The sequence below is a fragment of the Eumetopias jubatus genome, unplaced genomic scaffold, assembly GCF_037043125.1.
Source record: "Eumetopias jubatus isolate StellerSeaLion01/CBP00866 unplaced genomic scaffold, mEumJub1_p1.0 scaffold_2, whole genome shotgun sequence".
Classification (NCBI taxonomy): domain Eukaryota; kingdom Metazoa; phylum Chordata; class Mammalia; order Carnivora; family Otariidae; genus Eumetopias; species Eumetopias jubatus.
The window spans coordinates 45,128,981-45,156,699 of record NW_028274808.1 but is presented as its reverse complement, the minus strand read 5'-3'; the positions used below and the strand labels follow the sequence as shown (position 1 = coordinate 45,156,699).

The window sequence follows — 27,719 nt, the reverse complement described above, 5'->3', positions numbered from 1 at the left end:
GAGAGAGGCCAGCAGCTGAGCCCTCCCAGCCCAGGAGCAAGGTCCTTCTCATGGGGCACACATGGGAGCTGCCTGATATGGCACCCTTCCGTCTCTGACCTCAAAACGACTCCTGAAGGCAGTGTGCGGGGTCCCAAGATGAAAGCTGTTCCAGTGCCACCTGGAGTTCTTGGCAGGAGGAATAGCCTCCAAAGGAGCCTGGGTCTGAGCCTCGGAGAGGTGCACTACATTGACCGTGGGGCAGGTCAGGGGCAAAGGGCAAAGGCCGAAGGTCAGGGCCAGCCCCACCAGATTGAACATACATGTGCTTCCTGCTCATTTTTAAAGGGCTCCAGAAGGAAACCGTGAAGCCATTTGGGCTTCCCTTGGAGATGCCTGGCAGCCAATCAAAGGGCGTGGCCAGGGGAAAAAAGCTTGCATTTTCTTAGTGATAATCCGGCTCAGATGCACCATTTCAGAGAACAAGGCAGTTAGGCCTCGAGTTCTCAGCTGGTGCAGCTAAGTGAGGCTGACGATAGCTCTGGAGAGACATCCTGACTTGTGCACAAGGGTCTGGGTCTCACTTCAGCGGCTGGGCTTGGCCTGAGGGCCTGGCCTCTGTCACTGCAAGGTGAGAGGCTCCGTGCCAGGTGAACTAATGGTGGACAGAGGGACGGGCACGTGCCATAGACATACTTGCTATGCTTTTTTAAAAAAATCCCTGAAACAGCCCAGGGAAACAGATTTAGTCAACACACAAGAATATCTGAGGTGCCAGAGTTAAAGGCTGAAGCAGAAATAAGTTCTAGGGAGAATTTATCCCAATCGCCTGCTCAACAAGTAACAAAACCTTGGCATTTCAAGAGCTGCTGCGTGCTGGCCCAGGGAGGCAGACATCCGCATCCCTTACAAGGAGGAAGGGAAAGGTGTCAGCAGGAATAAGACTAGTCATCGCACTCCTGCCGGCGGCCGCCATCCTCCAATGCGACCGATCCTGCCACCATTAGGTGTGCATGTGTATGTGCCTACAGCAAGAGAAAATGCCCCAGGACCGATCTTTGGTCCTGGAATTTTCGGTAAAGACAAAAGGAAAAGGCACACGCAGGTGACTGACTGGATAAAAGGAGAAAAAAAGTAGCTAGGAGTAATATATCATTATTTTGATTTTGTTTGCAACGTAAATTCAAAATATAAACTTTATTATTTTACATTCAAGTGAAACTTCCATCTGGGGGCTCCACACAATCTTAGGCCACATTCACTAATTTATCACTTTGGTGCCTTTTCACTTAACCCAATGGAAGAATTCAGCCCTCTTATCTTTTTAAAAAACAAAAAATAAAACAACTTGATATTCCCAGCTGTACCACTTATTCGCACACACACACACACACTGGCGTGAACACGCGCGTGCGTGCACACACACACACACACACACACACACGCCCAAAAACTTCTACATAGAAAAATAAAGGATAAACATTATCCATCTATTTTGTACTGTGTACTAGAACTTTTATATACAGAATTCTCTTTTTTTCTTTAATGCTTTCAGTCACTGCACATCTTCTCCCCTCCCTTGTGAGCTGCGATCGTAGGGCAGGAGATGGCTACAGGGAGGCAGAAAAGCTACATTCCTGTCAGGGGAGGGAGAGCAAAAGCCATCCCTCACTCCTCGTCCAAAGTCTTTCCCCACCTACCACCTCAGACGTCCCTGTGGACGGCCTTCCGGTCAGCGGCTGTCCCATTGTCCCTGCTCTCTGAGGCGTCAGGGAGCAGAGGGCCCACCCTGCCAACACCCCACCAACATAACCTCGGTGTGAGGTCAAGGGAATGGAAGCAGGCAGGAAGAAGCCTTTTTAAAATAAAAGATTCTGGAATCACTGCCCATGGCCCGTTCCTTTAGTACGGAGCTCGATTTTCCAGCTTGTGCTTGGTGAGAAAGTACTTGAAGAACTCATAGACAGACCAGGAAATGGCCGTGGAGGGCATCTGGTAGATGACACGGGCCTGCATGCCTTTGAAATAGCCGGGTAGGCCATTGAGCTGGTACACCATCCTGAAGGCATTGGCCATGCCCGACAGCCGGCCGCTGATGTTGGCCAGGTTGAGGGCCATGTTCTCCTGAGTGTTGAGGAGGGTCTTACAGACGTCCAGGGGGGTGGTGGCGGCTGCGGCGAGGGCCCCGGCCAGCCCACCCGAGATGATGTGGGACTGTGGGTTGTAGCCCCGGTGAGGGTTGACCTGCTCCTGCAGGAACTCGTAGGTGATGAAGTGGATGGACTGGAAGGGAATGTTCATGGTCAGCTGTGTGGTGTAGCTCCGGTAGAAGGCCCCCAAGCCCTCGGTCCTCCAAACTGTCCAGACGCAACGGAGGGCTGACCGGTGCGGCGAGTCGTACATCTGCATGCGCTGCTTCACAACTGTGGTCAGGGCCACCGGCAGTCGGGGGGGTGGTTGGTTGGGTTTGGCCCCACCCCGGGTCGCAGTGAAATGGGTAGCCAAGCCATAAAGAGAAACAAGCAAGTTTAGACACACTGGTAACAGGTCCCAGAGAGCTAGCACACGCGCAGCCCCAGCCTGAGAATCCAGAGCCGCCAGCTCTGGGCTCTCCCGTTTACAGATGTGACCCCAGGACCCGGTGCTCGGTTTCTCTTGCCTGCAGCCCGCGTAAGGGGGCCCCCGAACCAGGCAGCCACTTCAGACTAGATTCAGTGATCTGATCCCCCAAATCCCGGAGGCCTCCAGCATTGCACCTGCGGCAAAACTAAATCCCGCGCCCCCATCTCTCTACCCTCCACCGTCCCAGCTACACGTGTCCCGTCTTTTATTCTCTGTATGTGGTCTGTACACGCCGTTTTTAGCTTCTGTATGTCACAACACTCTTGGAAGAAACACTGGAATTATGTGAGCCCAAATTCAGTGACACACCCCAATGAAGACCCTGGCTTAAAATACAGAAGTAACTGCTGGTTCAAAGGCTATGAGGCAACCGGGGGCCTCAGGCTTGAGTCGTAATAGTCCCCCGCACTGCCAAGTGAACAGATGCAGTGCACTTTGCTTTACTCTTAGAGAAATGAAGTCCTTAATCAATATGTCAAAGAGAAGAGAGGGAGCTGAACCTGACTTGTTTCTCTTTGAAAAGTAGAAACAAAATTCTTGCCTGGTTGACATGGGCTAACTGGTCACTGACCAGGTCGCTGGATGCACTGCCTTAAACACACAAAAACAAAGCCCGCCTCTCCCAGTCTGACCCATCAAGTCCCTGAAGGTCAGAACAAGTCCCCTGTCTGCGAGGGGCTGGGAGGCAGCTGAAAGCAAATAAGAAATGTTCACCTTAAAAGACAAAAACAGACAAACTCCTAACAAAAGACTTGAAATGTTGACATTTTACCTCTCATTTTCCCTTCTGGCAAGGGACCAATTTTTAGTTGGGGAGAAAGGTGGAGAGAGTCCTACATGTCACACCGAGAATAACCCAGCTGCGAGGATGCCCAGTACCAGGCCCCAAAGCTCCTCGCTGGGCGGACCCGAGTCGGCTAAGGACTCACATCTGCACGGCTGACAACTGTTTTCCAGTGTTCCCCAAATTCAAAATAATAATTAAAAAAAAGAGAGATAATGTGGGAGGGGCTGGCTAAGGCAAGATGGCCAAACGTTAAATCACAAGTAGAGTGAGGCACACACGGCACTCCAAATACTCTTCTCTCTACGTCTGCGTACGTTTGAGATGGTCCGTAATAATTTCAACTCTCTTTTAAAAAAGCAAATTGAACCTAAGCCCTAATGAACGGCCTCTGACGGCTTCCCCCTACATCTGTCTGGGATTGATAAAGGTTAACAAAGGCCTGTGCGTGTGAGTGTGTATGTGCCTGCACGCACATGTACACACACACACAGGTTTTACAGGAGTGCCAAAGACTACTCAAGGAAGCTTGTTAAAACAGATTCCTTGTCTCTACCCCCCAGAGACTCCGATTTAGCAGGTCCGGGGTGGGACACCAATTAGCATTCCTAACATGCTCCCAGGAGATGCTGATGCTGCTGGTCCGAGGATCACAGTCCCACTCTCTGTTCAAGAGAACAGGAACGCCAGAAGCTCAAATGCTCAGCCCCTTTTCGAGGCCTTTACTAACGTGGTGAAGAATTCTGCTTATTCCGACCAGGGGCCGGAAGTCCCCTTGCCCAACCTTCGGTCTCCGCCTCCCACCCCGCCACCGCCCCCCACTGTTTTCGCTGCCCCTTCGCACATCCCCTCCTGCCATTCCCTGGGACCATGAAGCATTACCTTCTGCTGGATTCATTACCGCATCGTGGAGCAGGGTGGCCATACTCCCAGCTATGCCTGCAAAACAAACTCCAGAAAATTACCCTCCGCGACCGGGAGTTCTGAGGAAGTTCCTGGAACGGAAAATCAGATGGAACCCCGCACAGAGCTTTCTAAGAAGCAAAATCTATGCCCAGCTGCTCCCAGGTGAGCATTGACTCTTCAAAACGTAAAGTTATGATGGAATTGTTGAGAAAAATGAGGACGATAACATAGACGCCACTGGCCACATTTTCATCCTGCAGATGGGTAGTCAATGCCGGGAAAGGTTAGACCTGCTGATGCCTGATGGTACCCAGAAACCACACTTCGTGGCTTTTCCCAGTGGAAAACTGTCCAGATTTTAATTCTCTCCTGTCCCTCACCTTTGTCTACAGACTAACTTACTCTGTCCTTGAGCTGGGGCAAGCAAAGGGGATGATATTATATATACAGCTAAGAGGGGAGAAAAAGAAAAGAAGTTTTAAAAGAAATATCCTTAATAAAATCCAGGCATTTTCAAGAAAACAGGCAGGAGAAGCAGACGTCAGGAAGCTCTGCATATGGCAGATTTCCAGGGTTGGTCTGCAAAGCGATGACTCATCTCAGAGATGGCAGACCCCATCTTGAGGCTCACATCTGGCCTGGTTTCAAGAACCAGGAACCTCTGAAGTCTAATTCAGGCCTGGAATTTTGCTTTTGGCTTTGGGTTTCCTCCCTAGGCAGGTGACACTGCCCAGCAATTAAGATTAGCCCCGGAAGGTGGGAGGAATGAGCAATACCAGGATAATGCTTCAGAAATGCATATAAAGCCCCCTTCCCCCCGCCACACACACTTACGATTACCACCAGAAAGGTCAAAATGCAACCACAGCATACATCGTCGCGAAGCAGTAACGGCGCTGGGCAGAACTGTGTTCCGTCCAACCACCTCCAAGGGGTTCAGTGACCAAGGGACTAAACCATTACACAAGGCAGTTTCAGCAAGAAGCAAACCTCGAGGCCACGGACTCAGGGGACAGCGTCAGAGTGTGACCCTTGGGGACTGTCTTGACAAATGCAACCAGGGGCCCATTTGGAAAAAAAAAAAAAAAAAAGCAAAATAAATGCCTGCAAACCAGCCAGGTAGTTATTATTACCAGGGTTTGCTGGTGGAAGGGATGCTTTTGGGTTCTCTCAGCACAAAAAGAAGGGGTAAAAGCTGTCGATGGTCACTCTCCCTCTTCCGTGTTGAAAAATTAGTTTTGTTAAAATAAGGACGCCTTATTCCATGACCAAACAAAAACCAACAAAAGCAAAACCCACAGGAGATGGGGAAAGAGCCACCACTGAGCCCACTGAGCCCACTGAGCCGGGCAGGTAGGAGCCGCCTGCCCACCCGCCCACCCAGGCCCCCTCCCGCCGCTCTCCCTCAAAACAACAAAGGAAAACTACTCCAGCCCTTGCTTGCTGAGAGAGGCAACGGAGACCAATGGAAGAGAACGGGGGCGAAACCCCCAGATCCCCAGAGGCTTAAGGTGGGAAAGGTGGCCTGTGCTGCAGCAAATCCTTTGTCAGCCATAAAACTTCTTGACCTTTTAAAGCTTAGTTAGATCTTGACGTTGCAGAGACCTGTTGAACCAGTTTTTAAATAGTCTCAAAGAAGCTGTCCAGATAACTTTTTTTTTTTTGAATCCAGCATTTAAAAGTTTTGTTTCTATTCAGGGTTTGTTTTTTTTTTTTTTCCTAGATCTGATCATTAATTGCTTTTCAATGTCTTAAAAAGAAAATGAAAAACCCACGCAACAATGCAAACTGAAACACCTCTGTCACCGACTTCCCCCAGGCTTTAGAAAGCGAAGGAGGGGAACAGAAAAGCGTGTGTGTGTGTGTGTGTGTGTGCGTGTGCACGCGCGTGTGTGTTTGGGTGTGTGTGCACACACGACTAGAGTTCTTTATTCGTAAGCAAGCACGGCGGAGATGAGGCGTCAGGCTGCTGGGTCACAGGGAGGAGAACCCTGGGGAAGGGTCTGTTGAAGGAGAGAGCTCTCTAACTCCAGACAAACGCTTTCAAAATACCGTTGGCTAGGTGGCTGTTTCCTTGGTGGTGGAAAACGGCATTTAAAGTCCTTTTCATGTTTTCATAGCAGGCAAAATACATGGCGTGGGCCGGCCCTGCGCCCATCATCATCACGTTGAGGCCTCGCAGGGGCCTCCAGAAGCCTTCAGTCCGAATGATTTTCTTAAGGGCTCCGTAGACACTTGTGTACTGCGCTTTGGGATCTGGATTCAAACTCTGCATTCGTGTCTGGCGGGGGGGGGGGGGGCAAGAAAACAGAAACGGTGGAAGTTAACAAGCATAGTAAAGAGGAAAAAAAGACTCAGGGAGACAGTGAGAGCAAACTGTCCATTTTCAGTTTCACGGGATTTCTTGGTGAGGAAAACACTGATTCCCTCCTTCCTGGAGTACTCCCCCCCCCACATACGCACATTTGCATGGATTTCATTGTGGCCAGCAGCGGGGAAGGATGGTTGGGGGCAGGATATGAAATAGGAAGATGTACCCACATGCTGTGTGAGCCCTGAGGAATCCCTTAACCTCTCTGGACCTCAGGACCCCCCCAATTAAAAAAACAGGATGGTCACAAACCCTTAATAAACTCAGAGGCCTAGTCAACTGGAAGTATTCTTAACCTGTGGTTGCCCCTCTCGTCCTAAAGCCTGTGTCCTCACTTATCTGAGACCTCCATGTTCTGAATGCTCCTTTTCAGCCCCCACTGGGAATCTCCCAGGCGTCCTCCAGACCTCATCCCACAGCTTCTCTACATTTTGTCTTTAGAAGTTAGCACTTACACATAAATGGTCCTGTTCTTAATTTCTTCCTGTGTGGAGCCTTGCCTCCTCGAAGCAGAAGCTCAGCTTTCCCCATATGTCATCCCTGTCAGATGACCAGGGCACTTAAGTGGGTATACAGTTAATCGAGGTGTCAACGGAGCAAGACCATGGTACCCACAATGGCTCCAACTATGACCAGACACTAGTCTAGATGTTGCTATGGAGTTATTTCTTAGATAAGATTAACATTTAAATCATTAAATTAGACCCTGAGTGAAACAGATTACCCTGTGTGGTATGGTGGGTCTACACACACACACACACACACACACACACACTCTCTCTCTCTCTCTCTCTTTCTCTCTCTCTCTCTCCCTCCTGACTTGGTCTCTCTGGAGAACCCTGACTGGTTCAGGAGATAGTATCTGCCAGGTGAAAGACCCACCTTGGCTCAGTCCTGCAAAAGCAACAAGCATGTGCTCCTCCACTCCCCTCAACACACGCAGGCTAGAGGGGAGGGTCTCCAACCGTGAGCAGGGATACCCTTTTACCACCAAACAAAATCATACCCAAAGCTAATATATAAAATGGAAGAATTCTTCTAATTGAGAATGGGGGGGAGGGCCCTGGGCTCTCTTCTCACTCTGAGGCAGACACCCCCCACACACACGCCACCCCCCTCCCCAGCAACCCAGCAACTCCAGGGCTCAGAGGAACAGTGTGAAAACCAATGATCTAAATTAATACTCATATGTGGAATCTAAGAAACAAATGAACAAACAAAGAAAAAAACAGACAACAAACAAGACTTTTTTTTTAAAGATTTTATTTATTTATTTGACAGAGACAGACACAGCGAGAGAGGGAACACAGCAGGGGGGGAGTGGGAGAGGGAGAAGCAGGCTTCCCGCTGGGCAGGGAGCCCGACACGGGGCTCGATCCCAGGACCCTGGGACCATGACCTGAGCCGAAGGCAGATGCTCAACAACTGAGCCACCCAGGCGCCCCAAAACAAGACTCTTAACTACAGAGAACAAACTGGTGTTTGCCAGAGGGGAGGGGGTGGGGGATGGGTGAACTGGGTGATGGGGATTAAGAACCCACTTACTGTGACTAGCACTGGGTGATGTATGAAAGTCTTGAATCACTATGTTGTACTCCTGAAACTAATATAACACTGCATGTTAACGACACTTGAGTTTTAAAAAATAAATTTTTAAAATTAATGGTCATTTTCAGATGTCCCCAGCTAGTAAAAACCACAAAGAAAATGGGCACATCACTGGCAACTTGTCGTTTTGCCAAGAAAGGCCATAAAACAGTAACAACATGAGCAACAATCACCACTGCCCTCCATTACGACCATTTTCTATGAAAGGACATTTTTAATGCCAAAAAAAAAAAAAAAGCAAAGACTACCTCTGATTATAAAGCTGTTCCTTAAATTAAATTTAGCTTTATTAAAAACTCCCCACTTGGGGCACCTGGGTGGCTCAGTCGGTTAAGCGTCCTGACTCGATTTCGGCTCAGGTCATGATCTCAGGGTTATGAGATCAGCCCTGCCTGGGCTCCGCGCTGGGCGTGGAGCCTGTTTGTCCCTCTCCCTCTGCCCCTCCCCCACTCTCTCAAAAAAACAACAAAACAACTCACCACTTTACACTTTGTTTTCCGGTGAAAATGCCCCCTGGCCCAGCCCAAGGCAGCTGCCCCACATCTGGGCCCCCATTCCAGGGAATGAGAGGTGGGAATGGATGGGGTCAGTTGTCCCTGGGCCTTTTGTTGAACTATTTTCTCTTCTAACATGTTTCCAAAGGTGTTCGAGGTGGCTTCATAATGGAGGATACATTATACGCAAACATGAGCAAGGGAAGGAGAAAGAGGGAATTTGTCAACCTAGAGGGCACCTGACGCTGCTCGGCGGGTGCTCCTGGCCAGAGTGAACCGAGTATGGGAGTGCAAAGTGTCCACTCCGGAAGAGGCACACCCGCTTCCTCAGGACTGCTGAGGCTACCCAGGGCACTAAATCCTCAACAACACTTGAAATCGCTCACATTTTACAGCAAAGAAAGCTCCGTAGTTCCCCCCACCCCACCCCCCGCCCCGGCTTTTTCCTATAATTGCCCCTGATGAAAAGCAGGGGCACCAGGCAGGAGGCGGCACAGAGCAAACAGGGATGGAACCCAGATCCCATCACTTAGGCTGTGACTCTGGGCTAGATGGTTACCCCCGCCCCGCTTTCGTTTCCTCCTGTGACAGAATGGTTGAGAAAATTAAATGTCTATGACCATTGTTACTGTTAATGACAATAAAGGCTGTGGTTCTAGTTATCTAGCCCTGCAGAGGTCTAAGCTCCATGGGGGCGGGGGGGGGGGCTACGCCTGTCTAATTTACAGTATATCTACAACGCCTATTACGGTGTCTAACTCACACAGGGGTCGGGGGGTCCAATAAATATTTGCGGAACGAATGGGTGAACAAACAAATGTGTGCAACTTAGGGTACCAACGGGGGTGATGCGGTACTACGTCTCTTATTGCATTCTCCCCCTAAAATATGAGTAGCTTTCCTGGAATTACCTGTCCCTCCCACCACCCCTTCCCTATTGATTTAAAAAAAAAAAAAAGTCCTCATTTTGCTGCATTTCTCAAGCCCAGGGGTGATCTGCTGAGCCACATGCAGAGCTGAGGCAGCCTGTCCCTGGGACCCGTTGGTAATGGGTGGCTCCTGCCAGTCCTGTGCCCAGGGGAGAGCCCCTGGGGATGGACTGGAGAAGCTTCCTGCCTTCTCCACCCCCCACTTGGCCCCGGTTTCTGGCCTTGGGCAGCAAGACCAGCCTGTGGTGAAGGCCTCCCTTGGGTCCCAGTGGGTAGAAACAAAGGAGCCCCTTACAAGCAGTGTGAGAAGACACACAGGACCTGGAACGACGAGCTGAGAGGCTGGATTCTGGACCTGACCCCAGCTCCAACAGGGCCAGGGGCCTTGGCTATGGCATCTCATCTCTCTGGTCCTCAGTGTCCTCAACTGGAAAATGAAAGAGAGGACTGGAACCGTGGCTAGTTACCAGAATCATGGGGAAATGTTTAACGATGTACCTCTGAGAACCACTCCAACAAATGTGGATTCTAAACTCTTTTTTTTTTTTAATTCCCCAGATGATTCTGATCATCACTCAGTTTGGAGAACCCCTAAAAAAAGGGCCCTCTCGGCCTTAGCAGTTTCTAGTAACATTCTGCATCCAGCCTTGGCAGAAAGGGGGGGGCACCAGGGTTAAGTGAGGAGGGGGTGGTTGGGGAGGCGGTGTGCACAGAGAGGGGGGGGCCAAGGCAGGAAGCTTTAGAGCCGGCCAGTCCAACCTTGTAGGTCTGAACTCCAACGCTGGGACCTTGAGCAGGTTCTTCAATGTCGGGGCATGGAATAACCCCCCCAGCGAGCTCCCAGAGAGCTGTTGGCAGCTGGAGTGAGTTGACCGTGGGAAAGGCCTGGCTGAAGCTGGGAGGCAACGAAGACCACCTCTTCTCCTACCCCCCCTTCTATAGTGTCAGGAAGGCTTCTCCCTGACAAAGCCGCTCACATTGGCCAGCTCTCAGACTTACACGGGAAATTTGGGATTGATTTCTCACCTCTCTCTTTTTAAATTAGGGGTGAGGCAGCTGGAGTAAATTTTACTGAACCAAAATGCCCCACCCCCTGTGAACAAGAAAAGGACAATTGGGTATCTCTCTGTCCTGGGGAAGGGGCGGGGGGAAGAGGTCTACTCAAAGGAGGCCACATTTAATGACACAGGCTTGGGACAGAGGCAAGCGGCCCCTGAGCACAGAGGAGGACTCAGTCAAGGACCCTCTGGGCCCACCATGGCCAAGCTCGGGGCCAGAGCCCCTTTCGTGCGAACTTCATTTCTTCAACCTGCCCGCAGGGAGCACCCACCCTCAGTCAGGCACCAGGATGCAGAAGGGGAGAATCGTTGGGGAAATAAATAACAAGGAACGTGGGAGATACGGTTGAGAAGGACACAGACCCTCTGCGTGCCCCGAGGGTGGCCAATTTGCACCAGCATGGTCGTGGGAGGGGCTAAGAGAAGCCGAGGTGGCCACGTAGTAGCCGGAGGAGTGGCCAGAGCAGTGGAGACCCCTCAGTTTAACCTCTCTTTCATTTTCAGTGACTCTACTTGCAAAAGGTACAACTCAGGGCCAGGCATTTTTTAGTGACCTGTGGACCAAAGAAGAATTTGGGGTTGAGTGGAAGCCACCCAAGCGTCCTGTCCCTCGATGGATGAATGAATAAACAAAAAGGGATCCATACAGACAACGGAATCTTATTCGGTCTTAAAAAGGAATGACATTCGGGCATAGGCTACAGCTTGGGGGAACGCAGAGGACATGATGCTGAGTGAAATAAGCCAGCCAGCCACACACACACAAATACTGTTTGAGTCCACGTAACACGAGGTACCTGGAGTTGCCAAAACCATAGAAACAGAAAGTAGAATGGTGGTTGCCAGGGGCTGGGGGAGGGGAATGTGGTTGTTTCCCGGACCCTGAGTTTCACTTTTACAAGACGTACAGTTCCGTGAATGTACTTAATGCCACCAAACTGGGCACTTAAACATGGCTAGGATGGCAAGTTCGATGTTAGGTATATTTTACCACAATGTTTTTCTAAAAGCCCAGGCGTGAGGGTAAACAGAAGGAAAAAGACAACAGAGAAAGGGCAGAGATTAAAAAGCACAACCAAAACCAACCAAAAAGACGGAGACAGAGAATTTCACAAACCGCCTTTCCTGTCCTGGGTTTCAGTTCCTGCTCAGGCCTAGCTGCACTGCACGCCCGCCCTTTCTTTATAATAAATTCCCAATCTCCGCCTTTTAATTCTCCACTCTTGGAAATTCAGAATGCACATTAGCATATTAAAGGCTCTGGGAAGTCCTTCAGGAAAGCACTGGTGAATTTTGTTTAACAAGGCACTTGTTACTGTTTGTCTTGGGCGACAGAAACCCTGTCTCACGGAATAACCAGTTCCACCTTGCTGAACACACTTTGAGAAAACAGCTGTCGCCGGCATGGGCCCTGGACGCAGGAATCGCAGAGGGCAGCTTGGGGTGTCAGGAGGAACCCCCCGGGGCATCCCAGGCACAGTATGGCCGGCACCAGCCGGAAGACAGGCCCGAGAAGCAGCACGGCCGGGAAGCAGCATGAGCCTCTGGGCGGGTTATCCAAGCACTCTGGCCCAGAAATCAGGAGACCTCAGGCCTGGTTCTGCCACTCCCTGTGTGACTGAGCAAGTCTCCTCCAGCCCTAGAAGGGCGATTCTATAGGAGGGCTCCATGCCAATGATACAAACTCTGTATTCGCATTAAACGGGTTCCATAAGCTCCCAGCAAGGCCAGAATGGAGTGAGTGGCAAACTTCCCCCTAAAAAGACAAATCAGGATGAGCCTACCTTTCCGTCTTGTTCTCTTCTTGAGGGGAGGAGGGTGGCTGGAGAGTGGAAAATGTGTCCTTTGCCTCAGGTGAGCTTGCAGGATCGTATGACAGGAGCTGCAAGGGCCCTGGGCAGAGGGCACACGTAGCTTGGCACCTGCCTTTTCAGTCAAGAAAGTGGTGCCCAGCAAAAAAAGCTAAGGGAGCAAGCCAAGCCTGGCGGGGAGACCTGTGACCTCCCTGCAGATCCTGCCCAGCCCAAGGACCTGCAGCATCGTGGGGTCACTGTCCTCCCACCTGGCCCAGATTCCAAGTCCTCCTTTCTCAGTATTTCCAGAAGATGAAGAACAAGTGGGGCGTCTCGCTGGCTCAGTTGGTGGAGTATGCGACTCCTGATCTCAGGGTCGTGAGTTCAAGCCCCACACTGGACACAGAGTTTACTTTAAAAATAAATAAGTAAAGAAAGAACAAATAATAATATGAGAAACTTCCTGTGTCAAAAATACACGCACTATCAGGACCAGGAGAAGATAAGGCGAAATCTACCCATTCATCCACTCAAAAGCATTTGCCACGCTCCTACTTTGGGGCAGGTGCAATGGGGAGACAGGGCAGGAAGGGGTGTATGCGGGGCTCCCGGGTCATGGTGTGAACAAGTATCACAGCATAACAGGTGGGCACAACACGCACCCACTGAGGGACCAGGGCTGGGCCCCAAAAGGCTACCAAGGAGTCTCTGCTGTTCCAGACTTGCTCCCAGAGAAAGGAAATTCAGTTCAGGCACCCACAGAGTGCTAGGAAAATGCCAAATCATATCAGCGTCTGCCGCCCAGTGTCCCTTGCAGAATTAGCGGTCAAATCGATGTTTAATTCTATCCCGTCTGCCAAGGGGCACTGACAGTCAGCAAATGGAACCACAGCCTAAGCCAGGCTGCAGGTCCCAACCCAAGCCCCCTCCCAATTTTCCAAGCCCACAGCCAGCCACCCACAGGCGCACAGCCTCCTTCAGCCCTGTGCCCGAAGCTCTCCCACTTGCACCCACAGCCCATCCATGACACTGTGTGTCCCCGGCACTGGGGTCTGCTGGTGACACTCCAGCTCCCATCCAGCACCACCCAGCGCAGACAGCGTCAAGCCAAGGAGCCTGTTCCCATGCAGGTCTCGCTGGCTGAGACATGGGCGCGCGGATCCCTGCAGGCAGCCGGGAGAGAGGCTTTTTTGGCACTGTGCTTTGTGAGGAAAGAACTGTCTTCTGGAATGAAGCTACAGACCTCATCAAGGGCTTAGAAAGTACTATCCTCGCCTCGGAGAATCCTTAGGAGTCACGCACAGCAGAGAAGAAACCCAAACCACATCAAGGAGAACCACGCAGACACAGTAAAGCCTTCAGCTCTCTTGAGTTCAACACTGCCAGGGTTCCAACTCAGAATCTGCGTCCCAACCTGGAACCTCGTCCTTACTATGTACGATACGGAAGATGGATGATCACACCCTAGCCCTTTGAAAACACTTGCAGAAATCATCAAAATCGAGGCAGGAGGAAAAGGCCCGGCATCATGCCCCCGCCCCACACACACATTAACCAGGAACAGAGCACTGCAGGAAATGCTTTCAGGAGAACCACATTGTTCACGGCAAGCAGAGGCACATTGAAGTTTATTCTCAAGTTCAAAATTCCCAATCATGTCTTCTTAAATCTCCCAAATTGGCAAAAGTATAGACATAAAGAGAATGTTACTCTGTCTCTCTTTTTTTAATCAAAAGGAAAATTTGATCCTCTTCAAGTTTAGGAACCAACAAGAGAAAAAGGACCCCTTAAAAGAAGTCCTTGCCTCTCCCTCCACCACCCCCAAATCAAAGGGGGCACAAGGTAGGGGAACGAAGCATGTGGTGACATGGTGCGTGGGGAGTACCAGGCACACACATTCTGAAAGCCCCCCTATTTTAGAGCAGGCAGAGGGGCCAGTTCACCGTACCGTCAGTGGGAAGAGCTACACCAAGACAAAACAGAGAGATGAGAGCTGGTGGGAACACACCTCCAGCTAAACCGTGTTGGGACCGATTTCCCTGCCTCACCTAGCAGAAGGGCCAGACTCCCCTCCATTCCTAGTCACCCGGATGCTCAGGGGAGGATTGGGGGGGGGGGGCTCACACACACGAGAGCAAACCAGCAAGGCCACTCTGTCTCTCCGCTCACGTCCCACAGGAGACCCGATTTTCATGTGAACTGACTAGCCACGCTCCAACGTTCCCAGTTATCCACTGCCTCTAAAGTGTGGGCCTGCGAAGCGTTCGCGCCATCTCTCACTCATACTCTCCGGACGGAGTCCCGAAACCTCCAGGGCCCATTAGGGGTGTGCTTCAGGGCACTGCTGTTTCTAAGGGTAACGTGCCTAAGCATTCAGTAGAAAATACAAATCCCACCAAGACAACCAAAACCAAGTGCCTCGGCCTCCCAGGGGATAAGCCACGGCCCCAAACACAACTTCTCCTGGGAACAGGCCATAGCGTGAGGAGTCAGACAGACCCCAGATCACATCCAACCCAGAAAAGGTGGCGGAAGAGGGGCCACTTGAGCCGTCCCTCGAAGGAGGAACAGTATTACAATTGGTAAGAAATGGAGCTGTCTTTACGATTCCTTCCATCTGACTTGATTTTTGACTTTGTGCGCGTGTTACTTTGATTGAAAAAATAAATAAATAAAAAAGGCCAACCAGGCAGGGAGAGGAAGTGAACGATTCTGCCAAGGGGGAATGTGAATGTGCAGGTGGGTCTGGGAACCAGAGGAAGGTATGGCTGAAGGGTATGCCTGAGGGGAAATGCAGAGGTAAGGTGCAGATGGAGAGGTAGTCCTGGGCTCAGGCGGGTGGCTGAGCATTAGATAATCAATAAATGCTTGCTGAGAGAAAGGCAGGTTGAGGCTGGACTATGGGAGGCTCTGAACAGCTTGTTCAGGCATTTGGAATTTACTTTATATTCCAGTGTTTTCCATGGTTACGTACTGCACATGACGGGAGCTATGAGGAGCCACACAGTAACCAACACGGATGGGGCCTCCAGCGTCTGGGAGGAGGGTTCAGGCCCAGGAAACAGAAGTCCTCCCTGCCGGGTCTCGTTACAGGCTGGCCACGCTCTGCTCTCTCCGAAGCTGCGGCCCCAAGCAAGGCCACTGTGCCACCACCCCACACCCACGGGTAGCAGCTCACTGCCCTGCTACGGCTCAAAGCACTTTCCCACAGCCCTTTATCCTAGGAGCTAAGCCTGGCCATTCCTCCCCTTCTCTAGAAGATTCTCCGGCAGATGGAGGGAGGGATGAAAGAATCCGTGCCTGGCTCGGACCCAATGTACCCAGGACATACTTAGAACATCCAGTCTGTGGTCGGCCCAAAGGATTAAATTATTGCTGCTCTACAGGTGGGAAAGTTCCCAAGATTCCAGGTAACAGAGCTCAGAGTGCACGGACGGGATTGGTGACCCCACCAGGAGATGGCATGTGAGGCTGGAGGGGAAGCCTGAACCACCAGTCACACCTACCCACCTCGTCTGGCTCTAGCAAGGGTCCCGCATTCTAGTCCCACATCTGGTACTAAGGACTGTGTGGCCTTAAGCAGGTCAGCTTGCTTCTCTGAGCCCCAAGGCCGCCATTCACAAAATAATTATAATAACAAAACAGTCATACTAGCAACTAATTATCCCCATCTTACAAACAAGGAAACTGAGGCACAGAAGGGCTAAGCAACTAGCTCCCAAGATCACAGAGTACACACAGACTGGCTCCAGAGCCATACTCTGAACGGGGAGGCCACCCAACCTCTCGCTAGGGGGTAGACAGTTAGGGATCACAGGTGATCTCCAACTTCCTTCCTGTCTCTGATGTGCTCTGCTTCTCCTACCATGCTAAGTGATAGGTACAACACTCCATATGCGCCCGACCTTTTTGAAGAGGGAGTAGCCCCATCTATGTCAAAGTCCCCCAAATCCTCACTGGTTAAGACCACGAAGCTTTTGAGGGATCTACATCCAGGCTGCAAGCAGGGTACTTACAGAGAGTCATGAGCCCAATCACACGGAGGTCACAGAGCTTTGCTGTTTCGCATTGCTGGCCATCAGCCTGGCCACAGGTCCCAAGTGGACTTGGGTAATAGTGGCTTGTTCAGTACGAACCCATTCTCTCTCCTCAAAAAGGGCTTGAGCCATTCGCCGTCCCAGCTCGTGGGCAGGAGGGGCATGTTGATGGATGAAAGTCTGGCACTCCCACAGTATTCAAAGGCTAAGACTGAATATTCCAAAGTTCAGGCTGCTTTCGGGAAAGAATTTAATTCACTGCGTGATCCTGGCCTCGGCAGGGCCTCCCCTGACTCAGCAGCCTTGTCTATGTCATTGGCTTATAAAACGCCCCACCTACAAGTAAGGACAAGATGTCAGGGGCAGAACTGAAGAAATACCTCATTCGCAAAAGTGTTTTATTTTCCTTGCACATTGGTAAACATCGCAACGCCACATCAAAGAACAAATTTAATGCAAGATTCCACACGGAAATACCCTAGAAGCACATGACGCCACCCCAAGGCACCAGGATTACCTGAGTGCAGAACAGAATCCAGGCACTGATTCTCCACATGATCAATCTGGGCCCTGCCCTCTACCTTCAGCCCTCAAGGCTCTGCCGTCATGGTTTGGTATGGTGGGGTTCCCGATGGGCTTTTGTTTGACTTCAGACTTCTGCCACCCATCGAGCCCCCCAACCTCCACTTTGTCTTCTTTAATGAGGAAGCAGTTATGTGACCTGAGCCCATAGCTCCAAGAGCTGATCACCACTACGCCAGCACTGACCAGCACTCTAGCTCCCAGACCCTGCCCTGCTGACCATCCTTCAAGCTTTTGCTGAAAATCCCAACTGTGGAATCTCAAAGACACCTTGTTCAACCACCTACCGGCCTGACGCTCAGATGGTCCCTGGGGTTTGAAATGCATCCATCCAATCAAAAATTACATGGTGGGCTTCTACTCTAGGCCTGACTCTGTGAATAGGACCCGAGGACACAAAGACATCCCGTATCCTCAACCACCTCACAATCGAAGTCCTATTCTATTTTTCAGCTGTATGCACTTGGGGGAAGTTACTCAACTTCTCTGAATGGCGGTTCCCTCATCTGCAAAAACCCCTCCCTCACGTGCTTCCTGCAATGGATCCTCAAGAAAACTTTTCCGCACATGGATGTTTCCACCAAGCGTACATGGCACAGTACAGGAGGTGCTTAACACATGTTTATCATCTTTGTCATTATTTTTGTAAGGGCTCCAGCATGTTCCCTAAGTGGTTTAGGGAACCACCTATGTTAATAAAAAGGCTTTGAAATCTTATTAAGAATCACCAGCAAAACTAGCTTAATCTTGCCGGGAAGGTGTGGGGCTTTTTCTCCTGCTTGCTGACAAATGGCTGTTTGGCACAAAGGATCTCATTACAGGTCTGAACTGAACATCAGACTACAGAGTAGGACAGGCCATAAACCACACACACAATAGACCCCAGGGTCCCAGAAGGAAGCGGCCAGCCGGGGGGCCCTGGTGTTGAGGACTCCATGCCCCAGTCCCTATAACCTCACAAGGTAGGGAGAGGAGTGAAACCCAACCCTCACCCCCTCTGATCAGAAAGAGGCTGGACAAAGCAAGGTGGCCTTCTCATTTCCACTGGATTCCAGACCCACAACGGCCAGCACCGTAGGCTCGAGGGCTCCGCCTGAGTCTAACCCCCCCCCCCACTCTCCTGCTTCCTCCTCACACCTTTGCACCTTTGGCAAGTTACTCAATCTCTCTGAGCCTGTTCCCTTATCTGTAAATAGGGGACCATAACAGCACCTACCTCCTAACGTCTCTGTGAGGATTAAAGGAAATAATGAACGACAAGCCCTTTGCCTGGGGTCTGGCATGTGTGGGGTTTTTGTTTGTTTGTTTGTTTGTTGGATAAACTGCAAATTCCTAGGAAGATGTAACTTTTACCGTAATTCCTTCAGAAAACCCTCATTCCCTCGGAGGAGATCAGCCCTGGTTGGGGGCAACACCCCGCCCCCCACCATTACCACACACTGAGACTAGATTACCTGAGTCACCCTCACCACAGGCCGAGCAGCTTGTATTTTTGCTGCCTATTAACAGAAGAGAAACTGAGGCCCAGAAAAGCCAGGGCACTTGCCCACAGCACCCACAGGGACCTCTGTCCCTCCCCACCAGCCCCACTCCTGCATTCACCTTTTTTGGCTCTCAATTTCTAAACAAATGGACCTGGTTGCTTACATTAATCCTGGTTATGTAACAAAGGGAGCTTGAGTAGCCTGAAAGGTAGAGGGAAAATCACCAGTGTCAGTTTACACGGGTACAGAGGGTCCAAGATGACAGTGCCTCAGGAAGCTGGCTCGCCGGGCCTGGCTGCTCAGCGCCAAGGGTGGTTCTGGAAAACCTTTAACCATTGCTAAAGTTCCAAGGTTCCCTGACACTGCTGACTGCAGCCCATTCCCTCGAGGTCACCACTGTGGAGAGGGCCCTCCCCGTGCTCAAGGGCTGGCTCCTCTCTGAACCATAGAGAAATAGCCAGATGGGGCCAAGAGGGGCCACAGCACAGGGCACGGGGTGTCCTCTGTGGGTTCTGCCCCTGGCTTGGGCTCCACGGTCACCCTGCAGGACCTGGGCCCTCGCCATGGGCATGGGCAGGCTCACAGGTCCCTTGGATTCTGGGGGATCGAGCCACATGGCGCTGCAGGGCACGGATGTTTCCACCAAGCGTGTCTCACTTTCCCAAACAGGGCAATCTCCCCAAAATGTGCCCTTAAATGTGAGTATGATCAAACGGACAGAGTCCTGTTTCAAGAGTGAGAAGACCCAGACTCCAAGCCAGCTCTGCCCTCAAATCTCTAAGGACCTCGAAGTAATCTAGCCTAGCTGGGCATCAACATGGGTTTCCACCAGCAGGTAAACACCAGAAAAGATGGGAGATTTCTTCTGTTTTGTTCACGATCTATTACAATTGCAAGTATCTGTCAAATGGATCAATGGAGTTAATACTGATGTCTCTAAGGAGGTCCTTTTTGGCCTCATACAGTCTAAATCTATGAAACCAGTAAAGAATCCTTTGAAAAACAAATGTGTGTGGGTTGTGTCTTATTTGGGGGAGATAAATCTATGTATCTACATTACTATACATCAGGCCTACTTGCAGCTTTAAAACACCTGTATTTAAAAGGAAGGAAGGAAGGGAGGGAGGGAGAGGAGTGGAGAAGAGGCGAGGGAAGGGGAGGGGAGGGGAATCCAGGAGATATTGGAAGCCTTGTGTACTGTCCTTGGGAATGTAAAATGGTACAGCCCCTATGGAAACAGTACAGCGGTTACCAAAAAATATTTAAAAACAGAATTATCATATGATCCAGCAATCCCACTTCTGATTTATAACCAAAAAAAAACTGAAAGCAGGATCCCAAAGAGATATTTGCACACCCATGCTCACAGCAGCATTATTCACACTAGCCAAGAGGTGGAAGTAACCCAAGTGTCCATCCGTGGGTGAATGGACAAACAGAATGTGGTCTATCATACAATATTGTTATGCAGCCTTACAAAGGAACGAGGTTCTGACACAGGCTACAACATGGATGAAGATGAACATGATGTGATAAACCCATCACAAAAAGACAAATACTGTATGATTATCACTTCCATGAGGCACATAGAGTAGCCAAATTCAGGGACAGAAAGCGGAATGGGGGTTGCCAGGGGCTGCAGGCGGTGGGGGGGAAGGGGGAGTGATTGTTTAATGGGGACAGTTTTACTCTGAGAAGATGAAGAAGTTCTGGAGAGTGCCTGTACAGTGTGAATGTACTCAGCACTACTGAACTACACACTTAAAAATGTTAAGAGGGGGGCGCCTGGGTGGCTCAGTCGGTTCAGATGTCTGCCTTCGGCTCAGGTCATGAGCTCAGGGTCCGGGGATCGAGTCCTACATCGGGCTCCCTGCTCAGCGGAGAGCCGGCTTCTCCCTCTCCCTCTGTGCTCTCCCTCTCTCTCTCTCTCAAAATAAATAAATAAAATCTCTTAAAAAAAATGTTAAGATGGTCCTGTACACCTGAAACTGATATAACACTGATGTTAACTATACTGGAATTAAAATTAAAAACTCAATGAAAATGTGAAAAAAGAAAAAATGTCACGATGGTAAATTTTATATGTATTTTACCACAATCTTTTTTTTTTAAGATTTATTTATTTATTTTGAGAGAGTGAGAATGAGAGAGAGAGAGAGAGAGAGCACATGGGGGGGAGGGTCAGAGGGAGAAGCAGACTCCCTGCCAAGCAGGGAGCCCGATGCGGGACTCGATCCAGGGACTCCAGGATCATGACCTGAGCCGAAGGCAGTCACTTAATCGACTGAGCCACCCAGGCGCCCACCACAATCTTTTTAAAATCCTAAATCTAATCCATAGCTCATTCCATATCTGAAATCCTGTCACAATCAAATAATTCCCTAGACTTCCTCTAACACCTGAGATAGCATTTTTTTGTTTGTTTGTTTGTTTTTGGTGAAGGCAGCCAGGGGTCTCGAATGCACAGCGCGATCCCCCAGACACAACAGTATTCCTGGCTCCAGAGCCTGCCTTGGAAGGCAGCACCTGGAAGATCAGCCCAGGCGCTCTCAGAAAGAAGGCAAAGCTTCCACGGGAGGCAGAAACGGCTAAGATGCAGAGTTTGACTCTCCGTCCTTTCCTGTAGGCTGGCCCCCAGCCTCAATGAGACAGCGCTTCCCTGTCCAGGGCACTCTGGCCTGGGCCACCCCAAAAGGTATCATCCCAGGGATCAGTACCCCAACTGCTCAGGCACGGAGGGAGCTGTCAAAAGCCAGCCACGTGTTTGTATGTGACAGACTGGGTGACGACACGGGTGACAGGCCATCAGAGCCACAGAGCGGAGGCGACGGCCCCCCTGGAATCCGTCCCAGACAGGCCCAGGGAGCCGAGCACCTCCGAGGCCCTGCATGCGCTTCTCAAGTCAAGTGTGGTCCTGTCAGCTTCTGCAACACCAGCTTCCACACCCTTCACCGAGGCTCCACCTTCTAAAGCATGCCCCACTATTAGCCTGTTATCCACAGGAAGAAAAGACTTCTCAGAACGGCCCTGTCGTCAGCCTTCTCCTGCTCATTTCTCTACTTATAATTATTATCAGGTGACGCGTCTGCATGCCTGTCTTCCAATAAAGTCTGGGGACGGCCTCACGCATTTGCGGTCTCAGTGCCCCGGCACCGTGCTTTATAAAACGGACACACTCAATAACCCATGGTCAAGGACGCAGAGGGACACAAAATGTCACCCACGGGCATACACAAAGTAGGCCCCTGAAACCCCGCACGCACGCCCCTTGCCAAACAGCTGTCTCCTTGCTGCTTGCTCCCCCAAAGGGTTACACACTAGCTGAGTCCCGCATGCACGATGCGCCTTTCTGGGGCCTCCCGCACAGGGGATAGCCCCATCAGAGCTGGGCTCCAGAGTTCAGTGTATGCTAGAGGTCTAAGCAGGGGTTCAGGGTAAATTTCCCAGATGTTACTGAAGCCAGATTCCCTACAAATGCTGAGATCCAATTATCTCCATAATGCTGGCTGACTTATGTGTGGGTGGGGTCAGGTCACAGCTGGAGAGGATGTTCTCCTGCTTTCTTCACACACCTTGCACACCAGCCAGTGACAGAGAAAGAAACCCCAAATACCAGAAACACCACGCTTGATGTTCTCTGGGTCTCTCTCAGGGGAAAGAGACCAAAGGAAACATCCCGAAGATTCCCTTCCCAGCCTCCGGAATCCACTTACACGTACAAATGTCTGCACGGACAAATTGTTTCATAAGCTTTTGGGGGAGTCATGTTTACATTTTCCTGGATGCCGAAGGCAATGGCAGGGACCTGCAATCATGGGTGAGCTTTCATGCTGACTAAAACCCTTGTCCTGGAAACCAGGGCTTTAAAGGATTTAAACTGAAGCCGTCTGACGAGAAGGGTTTCCAGAAGGCAGAGCGGGAGCCTGGCGTGGTCAAACTACGGGGGTTTTTTTCCCCACTGCACAAACATCATCAGTGTGCCCACGGGGGTGGCTAGGGCTGAGTCCTTGCCTTCAAGGGGTCTGTCGTCTTAATAAGGACAGCGAGAGTAAACCAAAAACCATGCAAATAAAAAAATAATAATAACAAAGTCTAAGGGCCCTGAAGCAGAGCAGAAGGGGACAATGCAAGGAGAGCAAAGGCAGGGAGCCTCCTGTACATGTGGGGAAGGGTCCCGGAAGGGCCTCTGAAGCCCGGGGGAGTCGGGCAAGTGGAGCTTAGCGCACAGGGGCTACCTCGGGCACGGGCAGTGGCAGGTGGGAGGGGGCCAGAGGCCCCGAGAAGGCTGGTGTCCCCGGCAGCACCTGGAGCTGCCCTGAAAACCACGGCAGCGGTGAGGATCATTTCACCCTTCTGTCTGTCTGGCTCTGACCTCCGGCCTTGGATGTGGGAAAAGAGAAGGAGGAAGGGGGGGAAGAAAGGAGGTAAAAGACACAGGAGAACGTTTCTCACTGTGAAATCTAAACGGGAGCACAAACCATGGGGAGCAGTGGTACTCCCGTCACCGTGAGGGGACACCACCGAGAGCCTCCCAAGTGAGGAGCCCACCCCACTCTGTCACTCCCAAAAGCGCTCCCCCAAACGCTCGGGTCGTCTGGGCTAACCCATCTGTGCTGCTGGCAAAGCTGCCTGACCTTGGCCATGCCAGCTGACCCCTCAATGACTCAGCTTCCTGGTAGTGAACTTATAAAAGGTCCCCGGCAGGATGGAGTCAGAGTTATAAACAGGGCCTTCCAGAAGCATCTGCTACATGGCTCCCCTTGATTCCAGGGTGGGGCTGTGGCCATTCAGCATTTCTGGAATTGCCTGAATGAATGGTTTGCAGTCTTTAAGCATTGTAGTTGGACGTTTCAAGGAAATTACACAGACTATAATTTCTAGTAGTCTAGTAAGGACGAGCAGGCACTCTAGGATGCGGGGACCCCCAAATGGTATATTGGCACCTGGTTCCTAGCCCTGCTCCTTAACCCCCTGGTAGAAATTCCAGGGAAGGGGTTTTCCAGTGTCCTCCTCTAAAGAGAAGTGTCTCCAGGTCTATACATTCAAAGTCAGAAGAGGATGTCCCAAAGTTATAATGCCCCATGGAAATAAAGGGTGGAAATTTTAGAACTGGAAACTTCCTAAGAAAACATTTAGTTTGGGTTCAGTCTTGCCATTTTACAGATGAAGAAACTGAGACTCGCACAGGTGAAGTGCTTTTCTCAGAGGCACTCGGTTGGTGGGCCTCTGGTCATCTTAAGCTAATTACAGTTCACTCTAAAAGCAACTGCTAAAGAATATAAAATAAAAGGCGAATGCTAATGTACAGAAAGAATCCGCTTTGGCCTCACTTTTCCTTAGTTTGTTCACTGCCCTCTGTGCTCAAGTTCTGGGTTGACAAAGGTTCTCCCTGTCCCTTAAACTGGCTGCTCAGAGATCAGAAATCTGTTTCCAATTTAAAGCAGTTTCTTTTTCTTTTTTTTTTTTTTTAAGCAGTTTCTGGTAAAAGTCCAGCTTTGTAGTGACTTTTGGTTCTTAGGGTCGGAAAGAGAATTTCAGAAACTGGCTTGTGCCTGGATTATCAGAAAATACAAGGGACCCTTGAAAGAGACACCCGGGGGGGAGTTGAAAACGAGACTTCTTATCCAAGGTCAGGGAGAGCATCCGCAGCCGGCGTCAGAAGCCCGTGGGGGAACAGTGCCGAGTCCAGGGAGAAACGGAACCTGCTTCCACCTGAACCTGTCCCAGCGTGCACCACCCCCCGATCAGGACAGACGGCAGTGCCAACCGCTTCTCTACCTCCTCCTGAAACTCGAAAGATTCTTTTGGAAGCACAGAAGGCACTGGGCGTCCTACCAACTTGTCAATATATTCCTTATTGCTATTACATTGTTTTTGCGATGAAAAGCCACTTCTGAAGCGGACATTCTTAAAGCTCTAGCTGCGAACAATAAATACGCAGTAATTTGCGAAGAAAGCTCACTTACCGCGCCATCCTTCCTGGACTGCGTAAATACATGTACGTTAATTCAGTTTATTATCTGAGAAGCCAAGATTCAAGGGGGAGAAGAAATGAAGCACAATCACATTAAAAGAGAGCTCCCAAGTGTCACATACTATGTGGGATTTTAGCCATTTCACTGACAGTTCCTTGTCCTGATAGGACACTTTCTATGGCAGAACTTCAACCAGCTCAAATCCTGGCTTCTCCACTGACCATTTCTTCTGGGTTAACAGCTCAGCATTGTCTAAGGACACTGAAAAGGCCCACACATGTCCTCCTTCAAAACACTCAGCCAACAGATTTGGTAACAAAGACCTCCTGTGCCAGGGGAATCCGCAGACACAGAGAGAAAGGGCTGGCCTTGGGGTCAGCCGATTCTTGCCCATGTCACCGGACCGGCCTTTTAGAGAAACAGGACTCAGTCTCCAAAAGCTGCAAGTTCCAAGAACTTCTGTCTAAACCCTGGACTAATGCAGACAGCAGGGGGAACATTCCTCGGGAGTCCAGTTTCAGGCTCTTTATCAAAACTGCCACAGGCAGATGGGACAAGCCCTGGGAACTGTACTCTCTGCATTTTGTAGGAGACTCTACCGGAGACAGATAGGCTAAAAGGGAAGGGGCGCGGGGGAAATGTCCAGCTCCGCGGTGGCCTTTAAAAAGCGAAAAGGAATGACCTTCAAATAGGAGTGTCAGGAAGAGGTCCAGGTGCTATGGGGCTCCAGCTCAGTCTCTGTCCTCAGGAAAGCACACTGGTCACCTACACTGTTTGTCAGGTCTCTCCCTCATAACCCTACAAACCATGACCTGTGCCAGTAAAGGTCACTCAGGCAAACCCTGACCCTCCACAAGTCATGTGACGGTATTTAATTTTTAGCCACTTATCTGGCTGCTCCTGAAGCTGGTATTTGCCACCAATGCCACCCATTTATTATGAGCCAGTTATGAGCAGAAATGCCTTCGGTATGACAGCTTTCGTCCCTCCCTCCTTGTTCCTGTCTCCCTCTGGTCTTTAGCACTGCTGTCCCACTCAGGGAGGGAAAGCCACCAGGCTGTCACTTGGGAGCCGGACAGGGAATTAAAACCCCAGAACATGAGGGAGAAAAAGAAGAAACTGCAGAGAAGTGGGGGGGCAAGAAAATTCCAGAACAGGGGGCAGGTCTCACGTGGAGGCCCCGGTGTGGTGACCTCGAACCACGAAAACTGTCTCCGGGGATTCTGCAGTCAGAAGGCTCCAAGCAGAATCCCAAACGCAGAGTGTCAGAGGGGTGTAGGTGTCCTGATTATGGCCAGGCACCTTGGGGACAGGACGTGACAGCCTAGGGGACAGAGAGAGAATGGCACAGCTTTGTTCTAACATCTGCAACCCCTTTGGTCTAGATATAGATACTGAGAGAATTCCTGGAGGGGCTCTTTCCCGACCCCTCCAGACGAGGTGCAGGGTCCCTGAGGGCAGGCTCAACACCCACTACAGGAAGGATTCATCAATCTATCTGTCCCCCCTGCCAGATGGGGGCTTCCGCGGGGAGAGACATCCGGGGTGTCAAGCCCTCGGCTCCCTGGTACCCAGCACATGCAGTCACTCTCTGTATGTCCTTGCTCCTTACTTTCATTCAGTGAAGTCCAGCAGATGAAGCTGCATTGTTGCAAAGGCCTTTCAACCCTTCCACGGTTCTATGAATCAGGCTAACACAAGCCCACATTTAAGCAAATAAGCCACAGAGACAGTGACTAAGAAAAGAGACTGACTTCATTCTTCATTTAAGACACACCCTGGGTCTGCCCCTTCCACCGTCACACATGTATACATATACCACCACCATCTTTCCTTTGGAAAGGCTTCCCTGCTCTGGTCTGACTTCTTTATAGAGCTGCTCATCAGCTAACCACCCTGCTCCTTTAATCCAGGCTCGTGACAGCGCCGGGACATCCTTGGGACCTCCCCTAGTCCAGGGTGGTGGGGGAGCGGGGCACTGCAAGTCAGAGGCAGTGCCCGGAGTGTTCCTGTCCTGAGCAGGCCTGGCTGGCAAGCTTCCTGTGGGCTGCCCGTATCCATCCACCACCTTCCGCACCTACTGCCAGGCCCGGGGCAAGCAAGGCGCCAGCAAAACCGTCACGGCGGGCAGCATGCGGAAACAAGGACCAGAGGACCTCAAGACAAAGGCGTCTGTGTCCTACCTCCTTCCCCTCTTACTTTTCTATGACACCAGTTGTGAGAAAACAAGGAAAACAGAGACAGGAGGGACCACAGTGGGAAAATCCCCAGCCTCATCTGCCTGGCACTGGAGGGGCAGGCTCACTTAAAAAGTAAAAGTGAGCCTACAAAATGCTGACCCCGAGAGATGAACGGGGCCCTAACTGCCCCGGGGGCCCTGCTGTCCTCCCTGCACAAGGCCCTGTCATTCACGGTTCTTCACCTCAGTAGCCACACACAGCTCCTCTCAACACCAGCCCTACGGGATCAATTTTGAAGGTGTTTCTGAGCAGGCTCTGAGTATAACCCAGCGAACGAGGTGGGAGCAGGGGGGCCATCCCAGTCTTCACTCAACAGATGGGAGACACTGTGTAAGGAGAGAGGTGAGGCGCCCGAGGCCATGCAGCGAATCCCACAGTGGCTGGAAATAGAGCCTGGATTTTCCATTCCGATGAGCTAACCTTACCCCTTTCACAGGAGCCCCATTTGATAATAAATACCATGACCTGGCACCTGCAGAGAGCTTTATACTTTTTAAACAGTAGAAAGGTTTGTCTGCCGCAAGCCTGGCTCTATTTTCTTCCTAGAGGCAGTGAGCAGACGGGAAAGGGAGGGAAGACGGGGTGGTCTTTGCTACTCTTCCCTGCGTTAAGGGAAGGAAACAGCTGCCCTAGCAGACCAAGGAGCAATGACGTAGTGCTCTTCCCAACAGGCCATCTTGATCCTGGGATTTGGAAAGGCTTCTCAGGCCAGTCCAAATTCAAATCACTATACTGAGCTCCACGTTTTAATTCCCTGCTGACATGAGAAGGGGCCACCGCAGGAGCAAGTTGCTCCAGAGAGAGGCCAGACAGAGCCAAAAATTACCTACAGCAATTTGTCATCATCCTCTTGCCCT

The 27,719-nt window shown here is 50.8% G+C and overlaps 1 protein-coding gene across 7 annotated transcripts in view; it reads right to left on the bottom strand.

Annotated features, from left to right (window-relative positions):
- Positions 1-1,157: 1,157 nt before the first annotated feature.
- SLC25A37 (solute carrier family 25 member 37) overlaps positions 1,158-27,719 on the bottom strand; it is a 37,629-nt gene continuing 11,067 nt past the window's right edge. The window contains exons 1-4 of one of the 7 annotated variants that reach the window (XM_028114236.2): positions 17,451-17,578; positions 6,344-6,572; positions 4,268-4,324; positions 1,158-2,402 (exon numbers count right to left, since the gene is read on the bottom strand). In XM_028114236.2, coding sequence (XP_027970037.1) covers positions 1,882-2,402; positions 4,268-4,324; positions 6,344-6,566 — 801 coding nt within the window. In that variant the 5' untranslated portion in view covers positions 6,567-6,572; positions 17,451-17,578 and the 3' untranslated portion in view covers positions 1,158-1,881. The other 6 variants (XM_088020997.1, XM_028114234.2, XM_028114238.2 and 3 more) reach the window with 6 other exon arrangements.